Source organism: Squalius cephalus (assembly GCF_949319135.1).
Source record: "Squalius cephalus genome assembly, chromosome: 21".
Classification (NCBI taxonomy): domain Eukaryota; kingdom Metazoa; phylum Chordata; class Actinopteri; order Cypriniformes; family Leuciscidae; genus Squalius; species Squalius cephalus.
This window is the reverse complement of record NC_137142.1, coordinates 3,165,737-3,191,024: the sequence shown is the minus strand read 5'-3', so window position 1 is coordinate 3,191,024 and position 25,288 is coordinate 3,165,737. Positions and strand designations below refer to the sequence as shown.

The 25,288-nt window shown below is 38.3% G+C and overlaps 1 protein-coding gene across 6 annotated transcripts in view; it reads right to left on the bottom strand.

Moving 5' to 3' along the window:
- mlip (muscular LMNA-interacting protein) overlaps nucleotides 1–25,288 on the bottom strand; it is a 217,067-nt gene that overhangs the window by 165,236 nt on the left and 26,543 nt on the right. For 3 of the 6 annotated variants that reach the window (XM_079855525.1, XM_079855527.1, XM_079855528.1), the window contains 10 exons: nucleotides 24,244–24,360; nucleotides 22,256–22,381; nucleotides 19,421–21,094; nucleotides 18,745–18,816; nucleotides 18,246–18,326; nucleotides 17,690–17,773; nucleotides 17,531–17,590; nucleotides 17,089–17,139; nucleotides 13,137–13,181; nucleotides 12,891–13,025 (listed from right to left, as the gene is read on the bottom strand). In XM_079855525.1, the coding sequence (XP_079711651.1) occupies nucleotides 12,891–13,025; nucleotides 13,137–13,181; nucleotides 17,089–17,139; nucleotides 17,531–17,590; nucleotides 17,690–17,773; nucleotides 18,246–18,326; nucleotides 18,745–18,816; nucleotides 19,421–21,094; nucleotides 22,256–22,381; nucleotides 24,244–24,360 (2,445 nt within the window). Of the gene's footprint in view, nucleotides 1–12,890; nucleotides 13,026–13,136; nucleotides 13,182–17,088; nucleotides 17,140–17,530; nucleotides 17,591–17,689; nucleotides 17,774–18,245; nucleotides 18,327–18,744; nucleotides 18,817–19,420; nucleotides 21,095–22,255; nucleotides 22,382–24,243; nucleotides 24,361–24,828; nucleotides 24,969–25,288 lie in introns of all 6 variants that reach the window. The other 3 variants (XM_079855524.1, XM_079855523.1, XM_079855526.1) reach the window with 2 other exon arrangements.

The following is a 25,288-nucleotide window of genomic DNA, read 5'->3' as shown; positions in this document are numbered from 1 at the left end:
TTGAAGCTGCACTGAAACTGACATTTGGACCTTCAACCCGCTGGACCCCGTTGAAGACACTATATGGAGAAAAAACATTAATTTCTTTTCGACTGAAGAAAGAAAGATATGAACATCTTGGATGATGTGGGGGTGTGTAAATGTGACCTCAAGTACTACATCTTTAACGTTCTTATTTGTGGTGTCATTGTCATTGATTGGATGAATGCTGTCAAATATATTTTTACATAAAGGTTAGCTTTGTGCAAATACTGAATCACAGCCGATTGTTTACAAAGCGTGGTGTTTCTGAGACTTTCCAAAGCACGTGAATATGAGGCACGCGATTGGCTGTCGGTTGATGAGCATCAAGCCGTAACATTATTTCACACTGTACAAGTTTGGCACTGCAATGCATGTTTAACAGCACCAACGTTTCATAACCCCGGGTAAAACACGATGCTAACCCCGCTTCCACATTAAAAGTGTGAAACGTTCCTCTACGTGGGGTTAAAAGCAGGGTTTAGAACGATGATTACCCGAGGTTGAAGTGCAGAAAGTACTAATCGAACACAACCATGGTATTTACATCAAAACTACCAAGATACTACCAATATTTTTTCATTTATATATTTAAAAAAAAACGTAGTATTAGGCTACCATAATGCTGTTTTGTTCGTGATGCAAGTTTGAATCATTCACTCTATAGGCTATTCTTCTTTAATAAAGGTGACAGAAAAAATAAAATAGCAGCAGGACAATATATAATAGTCTTTCTGAAAGATTCAAGGATAAATGGAAGAAACATTCACACAGAGAAAGAGTGTCCCTCTGATTCTTTGAAACCCCTCAGTCCGGGTGAAGAAAGACACTAGACACGGCTCTCGTCGCTCGTTCTGAGCCAGTCCACAAGCACTTAATCAGCTAATCTCCGAGAGAAGGTCAGCGCTCCAGATCTCCATCTCTAGTGGCCCGAGAATATCAGCCGTCGCCAAGAGCCTCCGCGTTCATCCCATCCCAATCACACACTCGATAATAATGAGAGATCTGGACATTTACATAACAGGGGACATCTTTCTATTACATGACACAGAGGCAAGATAGCTGCTTTTTTTTTTTTTTTTTTTTTTTGGAGCAAGAGAGTGAGAATTATCAATAGGAATAAATGCCTTTTCTCAGAAGTCCAGCAACAGGACTTTGATCAGGACTGATTACAGTAAAGCAAATGCAGAAACTTTTCACACACCGCAAATGTATTAAGAACCGAAACCTTAAAGAGCCCATATGATGCTATTTAAAAAAAAAAAAATGCATTATTATTTGTTTGGGTCTACTTGAATAGGTTAACATTCTATAATATTTAAATATATATATATATATATATATATATATATATATATATATATATATATATATATATATATATATATACTGTATATATATGTGTATATATATATATATATATTTTTTTTTTTTAACAAACTATACATTTTTGGAGCACCTCAATTTACAGTCTATCTGAAATACTCTGAGTTCTGGCCCCTCCGGCAACACTTTCTGTGAAGTCCATGCTTATAATGAATTATAGCTCCATTTCTATGTATTTATTTACACTGAAAAAAATTTGGAGTAGGATTTACTTGAAAAAAGCTAGGCAACTTTTTTCACTCAGAAAATGCTAGTAAATTTACAAAGATTTGCCATGTAAAAACCTAAACATATTTATCAGTAGCTTTAATTAGAAATCTTTAAGTTAAATTTACTTGGAATATGGAATTAAGTAAACTTTACTTAACCTAGTTAAGTGAAAGTAACGCAGAAAATAAGTAATTTTAACTTAGGTTAATAAGTTAATAGGTTGATTAATATCGATTTAGTTGAAATTTCCTTTGCATTACATTTCACTCAAACAATAATATTGATACCAGTCATTTATAGTATGTGCTTTACTTAGATTAACTAAGTAATTTATGCTATAGCATGTCAGATGTTAAGCATCATGTGAATGCAAAGACCTCAATACTTGGTAGACAATACACAATGACGGTAACATTTGATGGATCGTTCTTGTGTTTGAAAGTCATTTTGAGCAGAAAATTGACTCGAAATGTCACAAAATGGCAAATTACTAATCCTGACAACAAAAGCAATGATAAAACAGTGTAAATACAGCTGGAAACCAGTGAAAAATTTTGAGTAATTTTTACTTAATTTTATTGAGTTGATATTTACGCTTTCATTTCTACTCGCTTGAATTAAGTACTGTTATGGAATTTACTTCGTTTTTTTAATTCTTGCCTGAAATGAAAGCTTTAGCATAAGTTCTGCCGGGAAGACTCAATTACTACGTCAACCTTCTATCCAATCATATTCTTATGCTCACTGTATAAAAGCTCGGTACTTACACATGTTTGAGTTCGCAGATACTGAAGCGACGATTACCCCCATCCTCCCCACCACCACCAGGATGGTCCTGTCCATACCCCCCGGGGGGGTCGGCTGCGCCCCTGCCTTCATCTTTAGGCAGGATTTGCAGATCCGATACTCTTGGATTATGCACTATGGACGGGGCCTACGCCAAATGTCTTTGTAGATTATCAGCTTGCTGAGCTGTCAATAAATGTACGATTTGTTGGAATAATTCTCCCGAGTCTTTCTGGTAGAACTAACTTTTTCATGTAAATTACATTGTTTTTTTTCAGTAGTATTTACTTCACCAAAAAATCATTTTTTACAGTGTATAAGTAAGTATTACTATTCTATAAATATATTTATAAAGACTCATTTAGACCTATACTGCATAATAGCAGCCACCAAAATTATATTATTTTTATAATTATTATAAGTCATGCATTTGCTTTTTCAGTGGGCAAGTTTTTTTCGATCAAATTCAGTTCTCTAATCTAATATTCACAAGTTATTCTTGAATATTGTTCGCCTACTTCCAGTGTCTAAATGGACTTCTGAGCAATAGGCTGTCAATCACTCTTCTCCTTACCTATCCATCTTATCCCTCATTACAGCTACCAATTTACCAGCTGTTTATCAGACTATATCAGCCACATGTCATCCAAGTCATCAGTCAGGTGTAATGAGATTACATCTCAACCACAGAGCCCTACAGGGAGTCAAAGAGGGCTCTGATATTGGGAGCTTTTCATGACACATTTACAATCACATATTGATTTATCTGTGTGCATCAGCGTTGTGAGCACAGAAATGTCATCATAAAGACATCAAAAAGCTATGAAAAAGCAAAAATATGACTGTCAAATGTCACTGAACCCTGATATGAAATAATAATAAGGTAAATTTAATTTACCATTTTTTTTGTCGAAGAGATGCACTATTTCTTACTAAAAGCTTAAAGCTTTGAGTGCCGAGAAAAGCGCTATATAAATGTAACAAATGTAACAAATTATTATTATATTTTTTACCTTTACAGTGAAGTTAATTTATAATTTAAAAATATATAATTTCTCCTAAATGTAATTGGGCACCACCGTGTTTCAAAAACACAAGACTTTTCACAGCCCAGGCTCATTAGAAAAACGTACCTGTGGCAACATTTTACAATAGACAACATTTAACAACATCGTGCACGTTTCGCGACAGTCTCAAAGTGAAATGTCCAGTGAGTGGTGCCAAAAGCATGTTTCGTTTTTCCGGAACAGATGAACATGAATATGGCAACGTTTCATTACGTTGGTGTTTGTACGTATCAATGCAGTTCTGAATTGAAATGTGCGGTTAGTAAAAGTCAAGTCACTTTTATTTACATATCGCTTTTTTACAATACAGAGTGTTTCAAGTGTGCTTTAGTAAGTAAGTTCAAGTAAGCTTAAGTAAGTTCAGTGATGGTTCATTTTTGTTGTAAAAATGTTATTAATTTAATTCATTTATATATATATATAGCCTCTCTGGAGAAAACATTGATGTCATCGTCCAGCTCAGTTCACTTCTCATATAACGGTGTCAATGCAAGATTGATTTGGCACGGTCTAGTTCTTTTCTCTTTACCTCTTTCTTTTGTGAACCTTTTCCTTGGTTATGATTTGTATATAAGATGTAAATTTATGTAAATAAGTATCTTGTGGTATTCTTTTCATCTCGTTTCTCACTGTAATAAATGATCACCTGAACTAAATTCGACTGGTTTGTGTGAGATGTTTTCCAGTACACGTTCAGTGTTTTGATGTTGCACGCCGGCCTTCTCCCTAGACTCAAAAGGTTTGTAACACAGATAAATATTATTGTTGAATATTAAATGTCCCCAACTAAGCAAGCCGAAAGCCGAAAGCCAAAGGCAACAGTGGAAAGGAAGCAAAACTCAGAAATGTAGAAAAAACCCTTGTGAGAAACCAGGCTCAGCCGCTCAGCTCTCCTCTGGCCAACGAGTGTATGATTATGATTCAGGGCATTACAGGTCAGAAGACACACTCCTAAAAGATTAATGCTCCATTTTAAAATACCATACACCGACACTAAACCCTAAAGGTGATGATACACAGGGCAACTTTTTGAGCAATGTTGCTGGGCAATCTTGCCGAGCAATTGTTTCTTGGGCACTTTCCCATTGAAAATGGGCAATAAATTTCTATCTGGATAATTTAGATCGGTCATGGTCCCTGTGTCTCATCCGGTTGCCCGTTGACAGCAACATTGCTCAAAAAGTTGCCCTGTGTATCATCACCTTAAACCTACCTGACAGTGTTAACAAAAGCAACTGTGACATAAAAACATAACCATGTCATTTTAGCTTGTTTTTGAACTTAAAGGATTCGCACCCGATCTCTCCGCATCACAAGTGCTAGTCTGTCCCAGCTCAGCTCTCCAGCAAGCTTATTACCTCAGTAAAACCGAACATATGGAGCTGGTTAAATGATGCATTCTCCAAAATATATTCGTTTACACGTCATGCACTATGGTAAAAAGTGTATTGAGGTCATCATAACATAATTGTGCAAGGAGCCGCGTGAAAACAAGTCTTTATTAATCCATAATCTGCCCCTGTAATCATAATTGTGTGTGAAAACGGTTAAAAGTGCTTGCTGTTTCATAGTGTTCATTTCTGTTGAAAACTGCAGTGATATGTACATATTAGTATGTATTTTATGTTTTCAAAAAATGTTGCCATGCACACGTATGTTTTTCCAATGAGCTTGTGTTGCCTTTTCAGGAAATGGAAAAACATGTCTTTATAAAATAATTAACGACAACGTTGATTTTGTGGATTTGTATATGGTCAGACACTTGTGTGTCATTTGACCAAAATCAAGCTTGAGTATTGCTAAAGAGAGCTTTCTACTGACTCTGATACACACCAGGAGAAAGATGATCCCAGATCTCCTGCGGGAACATGTGTGAACAGAGCAATAAACCCCATAATGCAGTGCAGTGCCAAACCATGTGACCTCAGACGTGTTTGAGAAGTCAAGTGTCTCGGTGGAAGAGCGGAGTGACATCTCACAGCAAGAACTGGCAAATCTGGAGCGGTCCATGAGGATGAGATGTGCTGAAGAAGTGCAAGCTGGGTATGGAAGCTTGTTTCCGCCACAGAATAAAACGTTTTAAAAGATAATTGAAACTTTTTATCTCACAATTGCGAGACATAAACTCTCAAATGAAAGACAATTCTGACTTTATTACTCGCAATTGTGACTTTATACCACGTAATTCTGAGATAAAAACTAGAGAATTGTGAGATGTAAACTTCTGTAAAAATCTGAATTGCTGTAAGATGAAAAGTCGCGATCACTGTTTTTATTTTTTATTCAGTGTTCAAGCTTCCATAACTGGTGGACTCACAAGATACACTTTTAACGGTTTCCACCGCTTTGTTCAGGGACTCATTATTCCATTTCTGTTCGTCAAATATCTGTGAAATTTGTTCAGTTTATGTCTCATTTGTTGATTTTTTTTTTTTTTTTTCTGTTCAAACAAATATTTACACATTAAGAAATGTTCTGGGGGAAAAGCAGTTGAAAGTGAGAGTTTATACACACTGGGGGTCACAAGTTTGGAATGACTACAACTTCTGCTCATCAAGGCTGTATTTATGTGACCAAAAATACAGTAAAAACAGAAATATTGTGAAATATTATTACAACTGAAAATAACTTTTTTTTCAAATTTGTAATTTATTCCTGTGATGCAATGCTGAATGTTCAGCTTTTTGAATATGTCTGCATCAACCAGACAGGAATAATTCCTGAAGATAACAACGTCAGCTCTCGGAGAAATGCTGAAACGCACACAAGCAAATGTCAGTCTATCTATGTAAATGAAGTTCTGCTTCATGGCATACTTATTAACAGCGGTCAGCATTACTGCACTCATAGCTTGTCTAGTTATATATTGTCACATTGACAGCTTGAATACATAAGCAAACAGCTTTTATAACTCATTTACACATTTAACGATCATACAGGCTTCCTTTGTCTAGGTGATTTATTCACTAAAGCAGACCTCCTCTTGGTGATAAGCTGTATGCAAAATAAATGACTCTGCCAAGAAAAGCCTTGAAGTTTCCTTTGGATGAAAGCCATATTGCTCTGATTGACAGCGAGAGACTATTAAAGGTATTTATTTTTGCAGTCTAAACATCACATGTTCTTTATACATAATTCACTTTTTTTTTTTTTTTTTACTGTTCTTTTAAGGGGATAAAGGTCAGTTTAAGGATTTTACCTGCTTCCTTCGTGTGTGTTTAAAATCAACACTGAGTGAACATTTCATAAATCTATGAACTATTGATATTATTTACAAGACAGGCGGCTTTTCAATCATTCAAAAGAAATATGCATATTTGTCTATCACAGTACAGAGCTGCAGGTTTTAAATGAATGACAGACTCTGAAGATCTGAACACTGACAGACAAACCTCATCTGTCCTTACTGTGAATGTGAATCAGATCATCTCACTTATATTTCTCAATCATTTTTCTCCTTTGGACCCCTGCATTTTCATGAATTTCTTTTCCAGAAGGTCATGATTATTGAGGATATATGGGGATTTAAAAAAAATAAAAAAAATAATAAGTTTAAATAAGGTAGCGGCCAAACGTGATGTCCGGCCTAGGAAAATGGACATCTTGCCCTTCATTCAAATATCTTTAAAAATCTGGTAAAGATTTTGTAGGCAAGTTGCACGAGTCAGTTGTTTTATTTGTGATTAAGCAATGAAACATGCCATCATTTTTGGCCAGGCTGTCATGCAAATAAATTATGAACACATGACAAAAACAAGAGAGAACCAACGAAATATGAATAACTAATTATGTTGTAGTTAATGTATGCTGTAGTTTTTGCCTTTTCTGACAAATAATTGTGTCAGATAAATACCTTAACCACGTTTAATGCTTTGTTCTTCCCTCATATTTAGAATATTTGAAAATATTTTCCTCATATTTTGATGGTTTAATCAAGATTGTATGGTAGTTAAAACAAACATCCCCTCTGAGCATCACTTTTGGCTACTACTGGCATGATGACTGAGCCTTCACTATACACTTTTATTTACTATATACACTTCTACAAAAATAACAAATTAATGAAGTCAAAGTCTGGGTGGAGGGACAAGCCAAAAGAAATGCTGGAAAATGTATCATTTCAACCCTTTTCGAAATTAGAGGGGAAAAATGATTAAAGATACAACACAATGAAGATGCTAAAATGTACCTTAGGTATAATGATTTTAAATCTTTCTACATGTGAAATATATGTAGGCAATAAGAGTCATAGAGGGCACACAGATGCTTTTGGATTTTAACAAAGAATCATTACTGAATAAATATGACAACATAAGCCTTTCCAGTGGAAATGAAACGAGCCGTGAAAGTCAAACACACCTGAAGTTGTTTGTAAATGTCATGCTAAAGGAGAGTCTGGAGACGTTCACGTCACAATAAATGTATCTTTTGTTTATCTGTAATGCTCTTCAAAGACAATAATTTAGTGACAAATCCTGATGTCTTTTACTGCCTGTGATCGTATAAAAGCCTGTTAAGAGATAAATACTGTGTTTACAGTGTCAGGACACTGGCATCCTCAACCTTAGATAGCTTCTAAAAGCTTGCGTGTGAGGTACACGCGGTCGTTACTAAAGAGCTCAAATTTTGTGTGATTTATGTTTCATCATCGCCGCTGTCTCATCACATGAATCTGTGCCGATGGTAGATAAGGGGTGAACAATGATAGACAATTAAGCCTCAATGTATCATGGGATAGTGTTTACACAGATCAGAGCAAATGTCAAAGTACACACATCGCTTAAACTGAACCTTCGATTTTTGGCTTAATGCTTCATTGTTTATTAGCACTTAGATGTTGTATTGCATTGCTTTGTGGAATATATTCCACTCAACGTGAGAGTCTGCTGTAGAGCCGCCTCAAAAATGTAATTAGCGGCTAATTACATCTTCAACAATGTCATTAGATTATTGTACTATAATTACTCTCTCTAAAAAGTATTGCATTATTTGTTACTAATTACTGTGACGGCTTGGCTGAGGATGAAGATGAAGATGAGGCGATGTGCAGCAGATCTAAATACAGCGTAACTTTATTAAATAAAACAAAAGAGTGATAATCCAATGCGAAGAGATAAACGTGACAGTGTGCGACGCACAAACATCCGAGGGATTTTGGCATATTCTTTTCAACACACTATGCTTAGGGACACACAATCTCACACACTATTAAGGATGGATATGAACATTGGGACGCAGGGTGAGAGAACTAATGATGAAAACAAGGAGCAGGTGTGTGTTAATCAATGAACAAACGAGTAACTATGACAACCAGCAAATCAAAAAGGAAACCGGAAATATTGATTTGAAATTAAAAGTCTTTGAAAATGAAACTTAAAACCCAATAGAACGTGAAAATTACTTTGTAAATCTCATATCAACCTCGACCAGTTGAACAATACAAGGATAGACATGAAACTGCTCTTTAGAAGCTTTTGTAACATTAAACACTACCCTTCAAAAGTTTGGGGTCAGTAAGAATTTTAATTTTATTTTTAGGGGAAAGAAATAAAATAAATCAATACTTTTATTCTTTCAAGGATGAGTTAAACTGATCAAAAGTTACAGTAAAGACATTTATAATGTTAGAAAATATTCTATTTTAAATAAATGCTGTTCTTTTGAACTTTCTATTCATCAAAGAATTTTGAAAAAGAATTGTACACAACTGTTTTCAACATTGAAAATAACAATGAAAGTTTTTTAGCATAAAATCAGCATATTAGAATGATTTCTGAAGGATCATGTGACACTGAAGACTGGAGTAATGATGCTGAACATTCAGCTTTGATCACAGGAATAAATTACATTTAAAAATATATTAAAATAGAAAACAGTCATTTTAAATTGTCATAATATTTCACTATAATACTGTTTTTTTTATTGTTTTTTATCAAATAAATGCAGCCTTGGTGAGCAGAAGAGACTTCTTTTAAAAACATAAAAAATCGTACCGATCTAAAACATTTGACCAGTAGATTATATACACACACACACACAACTTAATTTCACCATCATTTCCTTTTATACAAACTGAAACTGAAAGAGGTTTAAAGTCCATGCTTTTCTATTAGACCCAGAGAAAAATGCACTTTAAAAAAAATTACATTGACATTTCACTTTTTTTGTCGCATTAACACTCTTCAGAAACTTCAAATGACGAATGGAACACCCTGCAGTTTTCTGGCGTACATTATAAGTCCGCAAGACCGCAAGTGATGTGCTCCCTGTGTGTCTGTACGGCCCAATCTGTTAATTAAAAGGATTTTTCCTTTTAGGAGTAAGTAGACTGTAGGTACATGTACTGTAAAATAAAGTGCAACCCTCATTTCTGTGGTGCATTATGGGACTGAATGACTGCACTCAATAATGCCCACTATGGTCTACAAATGGCTTTTCCTCAAAAAGGGGTGGTTTCAGACCGAGTCTTAGCTTCCAGACAGGAAAATTACACACACCTGTGTGGCGTTACTCTCAGGAGCTGTGTAAACCAGCCAATCAGACTTGACCTTACAAGATCGAGAAAGTGTCTTCATTTTTGTGTCAAATGTCAAGACTGGAGCTGTGTCCGTAATACTCTCTGAGCAGCAGCAACATTTGCTCAGGAACAAACCTCACGACAGTTAGAAACGTTAATATTACTTGCATAATTCAGATGAAAAGAGTAATTCATTTGAAAAATAGTATAAAAAAAACTGGATGGCAGTTTCTGTGTTTAGGGTAAATCAGCATGTATCATTAGTTTGATACGTGGATGATGTGTTTGTTCTCTCTGAGGGTTCTGTTGGGTCTATCAGTGTGATCTGTCCTGATGTGGGGAATTGCTCATGACACTGGGTTCTTGTCATGCGTGCACTTCCTGATCCCGCTGGAAAATAGTCAAACCCAGCAGGACATGTTGCAGCTACACTACTCTGATCAATCCTTTCTAGTGGCACATTTTAAATTCCTACTGAAGTACATATGGAATGCTGACCCTTTGATTTGCTTGTTCCCTGATATAAAATACCCAAACACATAACGGGATGGATGGAGGGATGGATGATGGAAGGAGGGATGGATGGATGAATGGATGGATGGATGGATTTATGAATATATGAATAGAATGAAGGATGGATGGATGGATGGACGGACGGACTGATGGACGGATGGATGGATATATGGATGGATGTATGGATGTATGGATGGATGGATGGATATATGAATAGAATGAAGGATGGATGGATGGATGGATGGATGGATGGATGGATGGATGGACGGACTGATGGATATATGGATGGATGATGGATGGATGGATGGATGGATATATGAATAGAATGAAGGATGAATGGATGGACGGATGGATGGATGGATGGATGGATGGATGGATGGATATATAAATATATGAATAGAATGAAGGATGGATGGATGGACGGACTGATGGACGGATGGATGGATGGATGGATGGATGGATGATGAATGGATGGATGGATATATGGATGGATGATGGATGGATGGATGGATGGATGGATGGATATATGAATAGAATGAAGGATGGATGGATGAATGGATGGATGGATGGATTTATGAATATATGAATAGAATGAAGGATGGATGGATGGATGGACGGACGGACTGATGGACGGATGGATGGATGGATGTATGGATGTATGGATGGATGGATGGATATATGAATAGAATGAAGGATGGATGGATGGATGGATGGATGGATGGATGGACGGACTGATGGATATATGGATGGATGATGGATGGATGGATGGATGGATATATGAATAGAATGAAGGATGAATGGATGGACGGATGGATGGATGGATGGATGGATATATAAATATATGAATAGAATGAAGGATGGATGGATGGATGGATGGATGGATAGTTGGAAGGATGATGGATGGATGGAGCGACGGATGGACGGACTGATGGACGGATGGATGGATGGATGGATGGATGGATGGATGATGAATGGATGGATGGATATATGGATGGATGATGGATGGATGGATGGATGGATGGATGGATGGATGGATGGATGGATGGATATATGAATAGAATGAAGGATGAATGGATGAATGGATGGACGGATGGATGGATGGATGGATGGATGGATATATAAATATATGAATAGAATGAAGGATGGATGGATGGATGGACGGATGATGATGGATGGAGCGACGGATGGACGGACTGATGGATGGATGGATGGATGGATGGATGGATGGATGGATGGATGATGAATGGATGGATGGATATATAAACAGAATGAAGGATGAATGAATGGACGGATGGATGGATGATGGGTGGATATATGAATAGAATGAAGGATGAATGGATGAATGGATGGACGGATGGATGGATGGATGGATGGATGGATATATAAATATATGAATAGAATGAAGGATGGATGGATGGATGGATGGACGGATGATGATGGATGGAGCGACGGATGGACGGACTGATGGATGGATGGATGGATGGATGGATGGATGAATGATGAATGGATGGATGGATATATAAACAGAATGAAGGATGAATGAATGGACGGATGGATGGATGATGGGTGGATATATGAATAGAATGAAGGATGGATGGATGAATGGATGGACGGACGGATGGACGGATATATGAATAGAATGAAGGATGAATGGACAGATGGATGGATGGATGGATAAATGGATGGACGGATGGATGGATGAATGACATACGAATAGAATGAAGGATGAATGGATATATGAATAGAATGAAGGATGGATGGATGGACGGATGGACGGATGGATGGACGGGTATATGAATAGAATGAAGGATGAATGGACAGATGGATGATGAATGGATGGATGAATGGATGGATGGACGGACGGATATACGAGTAGAATGAAGGATGAATGGATGGATGGATGGATGGATGGATGAATGGACAGATGGATGGATATATGAATAGAATGAAGGATGGATGGATGGATGGATGGACGGACGGACGGATGGATGGATGAATGGATGGATGGACGGATATACGAATAGAATGAAGGATGAATGGATGGATGGATGGATGATTGATGGATGAATAGAATGAAGGATGAATGGATTGCCACGCCGCAACTGCTCTCTCCGCAGAAGCTTTAGGTTTAAACACCTGATGAACTATTTCAGCTCAGATCAATATTTCGTGTCTAATTATTTACTTGTGTGGCAAGTAGCCGAGTTTTAAGCGGGATAATGAAACCCCCTTCAGGCTGATGAAGACCTGATTCTGATCACTCCGTCACGGGAGATAACAACCGGCTGGATGTACATTATCCCTTATATAGGCATATATATATATATATATATATATTAGTTTGACATTGAGTTTTTGTTCACTGAGCACGACTCTTCAGAGAAACACACCTTGTATTGGTAGCGACTGGATTTGTTCTCTTGAAGGTTCTTGAAGGGATTTGGGTGGAATTCTTCATCGTGTTGATCATCTGTAACTCTGGATGTTGCTGTGACTGGTCTAATAACTCCAGGCTTTGTCTTTGTCTAAGACAGATAAACATAATGTAGCAGAAACTGAGGTAAACATTTTAAATGCAAATAAATATGATGATCAAATACATTTCACACACATACACAAAAAAAATATATACTTACCAGTGTTTTTTCAGTAGTTGCCAAGTGTTGAAAAGGAGAGCTTGCCTAGAAAAAGAGATGGCTTTACCCATGACATCTATAAAAGATGCATCTGCATATGAAACTGTGTATATTCAACATTGTTTTACATTTGACAATAGATTCATGATTAAGCTGAAGAACACTCAGACTGAATTAAATAGTTTTCAAACAAGTGATTCCAAAATATGTTCTTAATTGTTATAATATTATTTGAAGTGATTTCATATCATATTATTCATCTTTTCTGAGTTTGTAATATTCCATAAAATCTTTCTATTGGCAAAATCTGTGAAACAGTGATAGTAAACGGAGTCTCCAAATACTGTAGTTTGCGTATGACTAGTGCAAAGTGCCCGTGATTTGATTATAATGATACATTCTGCCAAAAAGAATAGTAGGCTACTGAAAAATATGTCTTTCTTTATTGTTTAATAGGGGCCGATCGCCAAGACTTGAGAGAATCATTTCTCTCAAAGTCAAAAATGTTAGTCATTAATGTTTTGTGTGTAAATAAAATGTAAATAAAGTGAGACTCAATTTCCACTGTAATGTAGAAACAACATAAAGACAGTATATTTTAAATAATTGTTTAGCATCTTTTTGTGAATGAAGGCCAGCATCACTGATATTAATATAGCTAATGTCTCGATGAAAATTATTTTCCCCCCAAATTTTAAACATTTAAAACATTTTAAACATTTATTGTTATAAAAATATAACAACTTTTAATTTAAGTGAACTTAAAACAATCCTCACATAAACCCATAATTAATGTCATATTTATCCTGTCCAACAGGTATGAAATATACAGAAATTGAGGTTATCAAACAGTCCGCACTGCATAAATTATAAATTACATATAGATTAATCCTTACTCACTACTCTTTACACTACTACTTTCATTTAAGATTTTATTAAACTCATTTAAGACTGTTCTTGTGAGTATACACGACAAAACGGACATTTGGGCATAAATGTGTGTGTTATTGTTCCTTCAAGCGCGAAAGAGAATTCGATACTGGCGCGCGTCTTTCTGTGTGTCCTGTGTGTGTATGTGTGTGTGTGTGTGTGTCAGGAAGACATTCACTGAGCCGTTCTCCCGCATGAATGGTTTGTATGCATTTGCGTGAATAAGAGCGTGATCATATAACGGCTAAAGGATGACAGAACAAACGGATGCTGAGTTAATTGCGTTAAATATTTTAACACGTTAAAGCTGGACAAAAATTAATCGCATGCGTTAACCTTGACATGGCATACAGTGCTGACAGAAAATACTGCGGTTTAAAGTGGACTCGTTTTCATGGTTGGCCAACACAGAATTTTTTTGTTGTAGGCTACACAGAATGTTCTACATTAAATGTTTAGCTAACAGTCTGAAGTTACCAAGCAGCAGTGTATGTTAACGTTAGCTCATCAACGTAAGGCTAAACAGGAGTAGACAGAAAATATGATTATCCTGACCTGAACTAATTTACTGAATCAACTAACTCACATCTCCTTTCTTTCTTTTCATCCATGATGACATTAAAGCGCAACCGCTGTACCTGCTCAACTTTCATTTTTTTTTTTTTTTTTTGGGGGGGGGGGGGGGGTTCGACCCTCTCTGTCTCTAGTCAGTGCAGTGTGAGAGGGGGAGTGGCCAGTGTGCACTGTGAGAGAGGGAGTGGCCAGTGAGCAGTGTGAGAGGGGGAGTGGCCAGTGTGCACTGTGAGAGGGTGAGTGGCCAGTGTGAGAGGGGGAGTGGCCAGTGAGCAGTGTGAGAGGGGGAGTGGCCAGTGAGCAGTGTGAGAGGGGGAGTGGCCAGTGTCTGTAGGTGTGTTGGACATCGGCTGCGGCTGGATGTAACCGATCGGCGAGAGTAGCCGCGTGCAGGCGGGGAGGAGCTGCAAACGGAGACGTGAAGTCGGACACTTTCTGGTTCCCGTAGTGACCGCTCACGTGGTGTTTGCATACTTTACCACAGCTGAAGTGAAATAAATGCAATATTTGCCAAATAATACACAGATGTTCCAGAGACATTTTCATTCAATACTTTAAGTACTGCTTCATACAGCGTCTGTTTGAACAAGAATAAAGTTCAACATAAGCTACTATCAATGAAGTGGAGTCTACGTTTTTTAATCAGTTTTAATCTGATAAACATGACACAATATAACATCACAACTACATGAAAAGAGTGTTTACTGTTGTAAAAAACTGATTTGAGAGCTTTAGAGGAACTAAAGGTGTTCGAATAAACACGAAACACACGTGATCGTTGTCATGCGGTGAATCCAGCCAATCGTGGAACAGCTGTGTCGTCATCAGCCCTCGTGCAGCCGCTCTTGAGAAGCTGCGCTGGCTGAGTTCTCCGGCTACTCTCGAATCGCTCGCGCGGTACTTTGATGGCATACGTCACAGTCACGTGGCGTCGGCGTTGTATCAAGTCGGACAAAATTTCTAACCGGCATGCACTGCTTCAAGTCAGCCGCCGATCGGTCTGCGCAGAGCTGCATGAAGTCGAACAAGCCTAGTGTGAGAGGGGGAGTGGCCAGTGTGCAGTGTGAGAGGGGGAGTGGCCACTGAGCAGTGTGAGAGGGGAGTGGCCAGTGTGCAGTGTGAGAGGGGGAGTGGCCAGTGTCAGTGTGAGAGGGGGAGTGGCCAGTGTGCAATGTGAGAGGGGGAGTGGCCAGTGTGCAGTGTGAGAGGGGGAGTGGCCAGTGTGCAATGTGAGAGGGGGAGTGGCCAGTGAGCAGTGTGAGAGGGGAGTGGCCAGTGTGAGAGGGGGAGTGGCCAGTGTGAGAGGGGAGTGGCCAGTGTGCAGTGTGAGAGGGGGAGTGGCCAGTGTGCAGTGTGAGAGGGGGAGTGGCCAGTGTCAGTGTGAGAGGGGGAGTGGCCAGTGAGCAGTGTGAGAGGGGAGTGGCCAGTGTGCAGGCCAGTGAGCAGTGTGAGAGGGGAGTGGCCAGTGTCAGTGTGAGAGGGGGAGTGGCAGCGGCTAGAGCGGCAAAAGCCAATGTGTGCTTCTTTTACCGAGATATTTAATTATATATTTTGCATTTCTAATCCAAACAACATCAAACTTGGCACTGCACTTACTCGTGCCCGTAGCAAGACACCTGTCAAATTTGAAATCCATCGGACTAACGGTTCGAGAGATATGCGAATAACAGACACACACACACAGACAGACAGAAAGACAGACTTTCCTGTAATTTATAGATAGATAAGGAAATCGTATAAGCGAGATAAAATTCTGCTCTCAGAGTGTAAACATTGTCTAAAATACCATTATTATAAATTGAATACTTCAGTAAAGGTCAGAATACCTGCATTCTCAAGTAAATGAAAATCCTCCAGCAATAGAAGAAGGGTTCAGTTAATGGGTCAACTGCTGTAACGTGTACACACTTTATATTCATAGGCAATACAGGCTGAATTGTGTGATTGGATCTGACTGAATAACAGACATTTACTGTGATTACCAGCGTTTCTACTGGTGGGTTGAGACCCCAAAATGGCTCTCAGTTCTGTTCTGACGGGGAACAGCAGGGGAAATAGGCTTGTCAACGTTTGGAAGATGAAAATGCTTCCCATATCTTTTCTTTTCTATGCATCCAATAAGTTTTCTATACTTCTGTAGGATAAACAGTTGGATCTAAAATCTAGGTGTGAAATCTGGGTCTTTGATTGGCTTGTGTGCTCAGATTCACTGGCATACAAAAATAGTTTGGATTGTAGAATTGAATAAAAATAATAAAATGGACAAAAATGTGTTATCAAAGTCTTACAGTAGCAATGTTTCTAGAGCTCTGAGATTGCATTTTAATGTGAAGGACTGCAAAATAAGAATATTTCCAGGACTAACACTTCTATAATTCATGATTTGTCAGATTTGCCTTCTCAGAAGCCTAAGTGTAAAATATGTACAAAGATCAGTGGAAATACTCACATATCTTGTTTCCCGTCCCAATAGTTTTGGTGATGGTGATGATGTCTGTGACTTTAGAAATTCAGAATAAAAGAAAAAAGAATGACTTATGCACACATTTTCAACTCAAGTAAAGTGAATACTGTATAATCAAAATGGAAAGCTGGGTTTGAACAGCAGGGGCTGAAAGTGTTAGAGTGGATGATCCAATTCTTCATCTCATATTGCTAACAGACATATCTATTTTCTTTTTTATTTGATTTGATATTTTTTCTACTTTTTATTATAACTCATAGTTAAAGTCAACGTCGAAGACCGAGATACACTGATTATACACACAAACAAGAAAAATATTTTATTCCTAGACAAGCAGTGTCATTTATGATTTGACTGAACGTGATTTTGTTGTGAATAATCAAAATGAAGATGAGATAATTCCCAGTGTCAATCTTTAATTACATACCCTTGATGTCTCCACTGCCAAAGACTGCATAGTGGCTTTGTTCACGTGGTCTGATTGATGCTGGGGAAAAAATAGATTAAAACATGAAAATCGGTAGATAAAAGGAATGTTGTTTAGGTCTGCTCTGAGCAGAGTGTGTTACGGTCAGTGGCAGCTCACTTTTTGGATTGAGTCCTCGAGGACTTCATCAATGGTGGCGTACAGGTCTGCAGACTGCTGACGGAGCTGCGCAGGAGAGCACATCTGCACACACACATTCACTTTCACACATCAGACACACTAAGACAAAAGCTGACGCTACAGTGTATCACAGGACTGGTACATACAATATCAGAATGTAGTTAATGTTGCTGGACATTTCACCAAAACAAAGAGATGCATATTTGTGGAAAGTCCAGAGAGTTTTATTTGTTATTGGTACTTCATCTCATTTGATTATTTATTCCATTTAATTAATGGATTATTGATGCAAAATTATCAGTGCAAAGATGCATGTCAAGGTTCTAAAAGTCAATTATAAAAATGATTGTTTGTGCTGATCTTTATTTGGGGCACATCTCAGTCTCTCATTATTTATTTTCACACGTAAAATATTGTAAAGCAGTATTGTCTACTGAAATATAGAGTTATATAGTAAAATATCAACTGGTTCTACCGGCCAGCACATGGTATACTGTTATACCCAGCGAATTCAGGTGTTTGTGTCTCATTCTACCTCTTCATGAGGGTCCTCCCAAGAATAGTTGTCTGCAGGGTTGAGCGACGCCTCTTTCTTGTTGACATCTTCATCTATAGCCTTCAGCAGGGAAAAAATGATGAAGCTTTAATCTTTTAATGATGCAATATATTCTTGACCTTAGCAAGTGGGTAGAAGGAGGTTTTAGAAGCTACTAAATCCCAAAGATGTGAGTCTGCTCTCGTCTTATATTGATTATCCCACTATTTTCTGACCCTGATCAGTACATTTTAACCTCTCCTATAATGTCTAATGTTCTGTTAAGTGTCCCTTTGATAGCTTCTGAAAAAATCCATTCTGCTGTCCATGAACGAAAAAAAAATAATGATTCAATTTCAACCTTTTTAACGACAATACAATTGCATGGAATCCAAATATAACACTGATTTAATGGCTTAAATTGACACTGAATGAGATCCATTTATGAATTACACTAAATAATAGCTGTCATTTAGAGTAATTAGATAAAGCAGCTCACCTGCTGTTCCAGGAGCAGAGTATTTGTAGGAATAGCAGCGAGCGTCTTGTAGGTGGATTTGATCCTGTGTGTCTTTTTTTAGGAAAGAATGGTTGAGAAGTCATAAAAAGTCAAAAGCAGAATTAAACAACATAATATACAGTCCCCGTGCTATGCAATAAGTCTAGGCGTTATATAGAGTAATTCCCCATCATGAAACAATCACAATATTGTTGTTTCTGCATGGAAAAAGTTATCAATAATAAATAGCCATGTGGTTCTTTCTCCTTATTGGGGGGAATGCATGCATGAATTTATTATTAAAAAATATATATAAAAAAAGCCAATATACCCATGCATGTGATTGCAGATCAACATAAACATCACCATCAGGTCAGAATATCTCAGTCTGCATTCGTGTTATGTGGAAAAAGCTTAAAACCGTACTCCAGAGATAGCCGTGCAAACATCTCTACTGTGGTATACCATGCGTGTATTGTTTGAACCAAGGGTTCCGGCCAACACGAAACATGCAAAACTTGCCCTTTGCTAAAGATTTACTGCTTTTGCAAGAGTATGATGCATATCATGTTTCCCAGCAATGCGGGAGGCATGTCACTGCTGGAATGAGTGCCACTTCTCAGTGGTAGGGCATGCAAGTAGCTTGCAGGTAACAGCGAAAGGGCATTCACTGTACCTTTCTATTTTTACAGTCCCCATCTGCGCAGTCTGGTGTGCTTCCCCATAGGGATGGAGAGGGTGATGAACAGAAAGAGTATGAGGGAGAGGGGGAAAGCTGACGGCTCGGGACCGCCGGGGAGGGCGAGAGGGCGCAGCGATCTGGGGTGGAGGATCGGGAGCTTGGGTGGACGGGAGGACAAGCAGGAGAGGCTGGAGGTGTGTAGGACAGGCGGGTGAGACCCATGGGTCTAGGAGAGGGAGACAGCCTATAATCCGGGGATGATAGGTGCACTCTTTCCACATCATTTATGCGAGCATTTTGGAAAAGAGTACTTTGTTTATTCTCTTTGTGGCTTAAAACGGGAGATATGGAATTACTGTGTGATTCGAAAGTGTGTTTCAGAGTAGGAGATGACGGTTTACATGAACTCAGAGCAGGTTTTGATAAAGAGGAGTCTAAATTGTCAGATGAACTTCCTTTGTGTTCCAGATAGGGTTCATTGGAGAGCTCCGGTGATTTCTGACTCTGTTTCAGTGGCAATGAATCTTTTGGCCTATCATGGGGTTTTGTTTCATCATTATGTATTAAAGATTCACCTGACTTATTTGGATCCATAGACACAGGACAATCCCCTGACACTGATGGATTTTTATGGTTCTCGTTGCTGGAACATGACAGATAGCTTAATTTAGGAGATCTCATGCAGGAGTTGGAGCTACACAAAAGAGAGCTAGGAACAGTCGGCAAACGATTTCCCTTGGGACCTGATTTAGACAGGTGAGCATTGGCAGCCTGGACTGCAGGTGAGCTTGGCGAAGAGATGTGATTTGTTGGTAAGATGATGCTACTAGTACTGGTGAAATGTCTGCATGAGCCAGGTCTTTCTGGTGGTTTCATGAGTGGGGATTTGTCAGGTGCCTTAACCAGCTCTGGTTTCCAAATCTGTGGCTTTGAAATCTGGAAAGACTTTGTATCTATGGAGGTACAAGACTTTGCTTTGGACACGTTCATGGGTGCGACAGAAGAGGCAGCTGAGCACGCTAAACAGGAGGACATGTTAACTGGACTGATGGGCCAACAGGGCGAGTAAGGTCTTTGAGATGAAGAGGACAGGACAGGGAGACGGCCTTTCCTGAGGATTGCCGTTAGCAGGGAGAGTTGGGTTGGAGGAGTCCTGTGCCGGGCACGGGGCGAAAGAGGACAGGGTGAGGCTGTACGACTGTCACAGGGTGTACCGCAAACAGACGACATCTGCAGCAAACTGGAGCCCGGAGCCAAAGAGAGCCGCTTGATTCTCACCACAGAGGGTGTGAAAGTCCCTGACCTCACAGACGAGCACGGGGAAACTGTGCGACTAAAGGGACCCGGAGAACCGTCTCGTGAGAACATGTGGAGCGCAGACCAGCTCCTCTCCTTGTCCCAGCCCTCGGAGAGAATCGACTCCTTGGAAGAAGCAGGGGATGTGAGGAAATCCATGGAGCTGGCAGGGCTAAGGGCCTCCTCTCTCTGGGACGCGCTATTTAAAAACAGACCTGAGCTGACCTCAGCAGTGTTGTGAAATCCTAGATGAGAAATGCCAGGGTGTTTGTTAACAGTGGTTTCCATGGCAGTGGTTATGCTACCGGATTCTGCGTGAGGACCAACTAGGGTGGTGGGTGGTTTAAGGGTTAAATTGTCAGTTGACTGAGTCTGAGAAAGAAAGAAAATTACAGAGCCATAAACAGAACTCATTTGAGTATTGCAATGATGATTAATCAGTGTTTTCTGCAAACTGTTTATTAACAGGCCTGATTGCCCATTACAGTATAACTCATTATTAGAAGTCTATGTAGACATTAAAATGTCTGATGCATCAGACTAACTTCTCACTTGTGGTCCAATGAGAGGCACTTGTTGCCCAATTAGAGGCACTTGTTGCCCAATGAGAATTTAGTGAAGTCGGTTCCATTGTTCTTTCATAAATCCAATCTCAAATGGCAAGCTGGTAATTTCAGCACCAAATGCATGATGGTCTAAATGTATATGTGACTCTTACTGGGTATGCCATTGGAGAGAGAAGTCTTGGAAACATGTTTAAAAACATTATTTTTAAGCTTCTGATAAACACTAGTGGCACAGACTAATTAGACACAATAAATGCTCCTATCCATCAATTGCTCGGCCAGAACTTTATCTACTGTGTAAGCAAGCTAATGTGTGTGTTTAATTAACAGGGGACTGCAATACAGAAAGCAGCCGTGTGTGATCAGTATACTCATTATCATGATGTCTCCCATTAGAGCCGGCTAAAAGATATTAAGGATTCGTCCCAAAGCAACTTGAACATTGTATTCTACAAACAGTCCTTCATCTTTAAATGACTACTTGGAAAGTCATTGCTTCAATATCTTGTTTTCTGGACAATCATTCTGTCACAGCGTATTAAGTATATATAATTGTGGCATTTTTAAAGAAGGTTCAGCAGTTAAAGAAGTTCAAGAACAAAATTTGGTAACACTTTACAATAAGGTTTATTAGTTAACATTAGTTTATGTATTAACTAACATGAACTATATGATCAATACATTTGTTCATCTTTGTTAATGTTAGTTATCCAGCTGTTCATTGTTTGTTCATGTTAGTTTCATAGTGCATTAACTAATGTTAACAAATATAGCCTTTGATTTTAATAATGTATTAGTAAATATTGAAATGAATATTAACTAAGATCAATAAATGCTTTAGAAGTATTGTTCATTCTTAGTTCATGTTAACTAAGGTATTTAACTAATGTTAACTAATGAACCTTATTGTAAAATGTCTTCAGGAGTTTGCGTTTGCCCCTCTGACAGAATATACCACAATACTAACCTCACTTTCAGTGGTGTTCTTGAGCGTTTCTCCCAGCTCTTCAGGGTCTTGGACGTAAATAACCTCAGCCTTGTAGACACCCTCCTCCGCCATGCTCTTCTCAAAGTCCCCTGGCTCTCGTGAGGTCTGACATTGGAAGGAAATGTTACTAAGAGACACCAAACCTGAAATGGCAGCTGTGTCCAAAGCTACACATGGCTATTTCTAGCTTCTGAGCATCTTGACGATATAAGAGAGTCAGTGAATGCATTTATGTGTGCGTGTGTTTCCCGTTCCAGCTCGGACATCTTCTTACCAGAAGTCCATGTCCCTCATGTATTGCTCACATGCAAGAACGCATGACACACCCTGATTGTGTAAGCCCTTCAGCAAATGCCTTCTGCAGTCTCCCTTTTACACAAACATAGGTCATCTTCTCCTAAGGGACTCTGGGAATCACTGAAGTCTCCCTCTATCAGATTTGAGAAGTATTTGCTAATTAAAGGACCAGTTTACTCAAATATGACTGTTCCTAACGCACACAATGTTATTAAGATCAAAGCAAGCGTAACTGCAACGCAAAAAAAAGATTGTGAATCTTTGATCTAAATGTGAAAAATACTTGAGAGCTTCAGTAGAGGTAAAAATGTGTGAATTATGACTTAAATTTGGGTCTGTTCTTCCAAAAAAGCTTCTACAGAATACAAATAGCACAGATGTCATTAGCTGATTTTATGACACTTATGTAGTGCTTGAATCATCATAAATTAGGTATCATTTGAAAGCTTACGAACTCAAAATTCATCCTGTAAAAACGTTTTGAAATTGTATGTTGTGTTACCATGGAAACGGTACTCTAATTTCTTTTAGCTGGCTCCTCCCCTAGTGGGCGGTGTAATTTTTTATATTACATAATGTATTTTAACTACTTTATAATCAAAACAAAAAAAAATCAAAAAAAATCTTGACAAAACACCGTCGGAAAGGTCTGAGTCTGGTTCCATATTTTGTGATAGAAGTGATATTTGGACAGAAATGTATTAATTTGTTACAGGAGAATGCATCAAAACAAAATTCAATGCAATGGGTGTGTCACCCGGTGGCTATTTGTAGTACAGTGCCTAAACAAAATCTCATAGGAACTTACATTTTTATGATATCAACTTAAAATTTGGAACACAACTTGGTTAGACATGTGGCTTTGATTTATAGTCATTTTAAAGTAAAAAAAAATAAAATAATATATATACTCTATAAAATAATACATATTTAGTACAGTACATTTGATTTACAGTAAATTTAAACTTCCATAACTTTTTCATAATTGCATTGTATGAGGTGCTTTCATTTCAGCAATAATCTACTGAGTGTCTTCTTTAAAACAAAACCAAAGTCTGGATAGTGCATTTTCATGTCTATTCTCAAAACAGTTACGTGGTTAAACCCATGTTCACTACGGACTATCATTGTATACAAATACAGCTGGATTATTTCAAATTCTTCAAAACATTCATGTTCCATGGAAAAAAATACCAGAAAATGGGTTTGGAACGGCACAAAGTAAATAATTAACCCCTTCCGTGTGGTGTCATGTTTGACAGTGGGTACTTGTTTCCCACCCCAAAAATGATCACATTTTTGAGATGACATTAGAATTATAAGGTTCTATCTCCACTTTTGGTCGAAATTGAGTTTTTGACATAATCTGATCCATTAGGTGTTTATTTATGCCTGTGTGGTGTTATTTTTGTAAAAAAAAAATAAAAAAAATCGTTAGTAGTTATTAATAAAATAAAAAGGTTCCATCGCTTTGATGCTCAGTATCTCAGAACTACCCTAAACGGAGACAGAACCTTATAATTCTAAGCTCACGATACTTCATTTCTGACAAAATTGCACAAAGTAAATAATTAACCCCTTCCGTGTGGTGTCATGTTTTGTTTTTGAGTGACACAGTGTGGCATTCATTTACAGGAACCAAACTGAGGCATCTCAAGAGTATTTCTCACCTGGTTTGGTCTGCCTGCCTGAAGCACCTTTTTCCAGATCCTGTTCTCCACGGGCAGTCTTTTTAGAAGTGGCTCAAAGGTGAAAGACTTGAGCTTGGTTGCAAACACAGTGGTGACCTGTAAAAAGAGACAAAAGATCAAAGTAATTTCAGGGAAACAGCGTGAAGCCGATGAAAACAGCAGAGAGCCATCAAGCTTCTGTCTGCACCAACAAACGATAGAAACAAAGCAAGCGCTGTATCCAGATGAGAAGAAATGTTTCATCCTCATTTTGTCTGATTGGAGCATTCAGCACAAATCAAGAGCTGTGATTATAAAATCATGCTACAGCCATTTATACCACTTCATTTTGCAATCACGCCTTTTCTGGATTTCGGTTGATCATTTAGCAGCTCCTGAGGATGAAATACGTGCCTGTCTTGCTAATAGTGACAAAGTACTTGTTTCCCACCCCAAAAATGATGACATTTTTGAGATAGTTTGACATAGCTCATTTCTGACAAAATTTGAAACGCTTGCAAAGCACATTTGCATCCTAATCCAAAAAAATGGCTGAACAGAGTAACTTTAATGGAAATGCTTTACCTTCTGCTGACATGAAGCGATTGGAGGATGATAATGTGTGGTCTCGCAGATTGCTTTAAGCTGTTGTATATTCAGTGGAATGCAGAAACAACAGAGGGTCCATTCAGTGTATGAATGTAGGCGTCAGGGACGGCCCTTTCCTGCTCGCATTTTAAAATCGGACAATTAACGATTGTCGGCTTGCTCTCTTGACATGCGTATGATTACTAGCAGATGTCATAATTATCTGATTTAAAGCACATACATCTACTTATTCTTTATTTTTAATATTGCGTTGTTACTAAAACTATGCTTTTTTTGTTGTGAAGGATTTCCCATGCATCCTGGACTCTTGTTGTCTCTTAATCTTTCACAATCCAATCTAACTCATGGATAAAAAAACAATGCATGACTTTCTTGAATAATCTAATGTTTCTTGTCTGCTTAACTAATATGTAAACTGACAAACCATTTTGTTGCA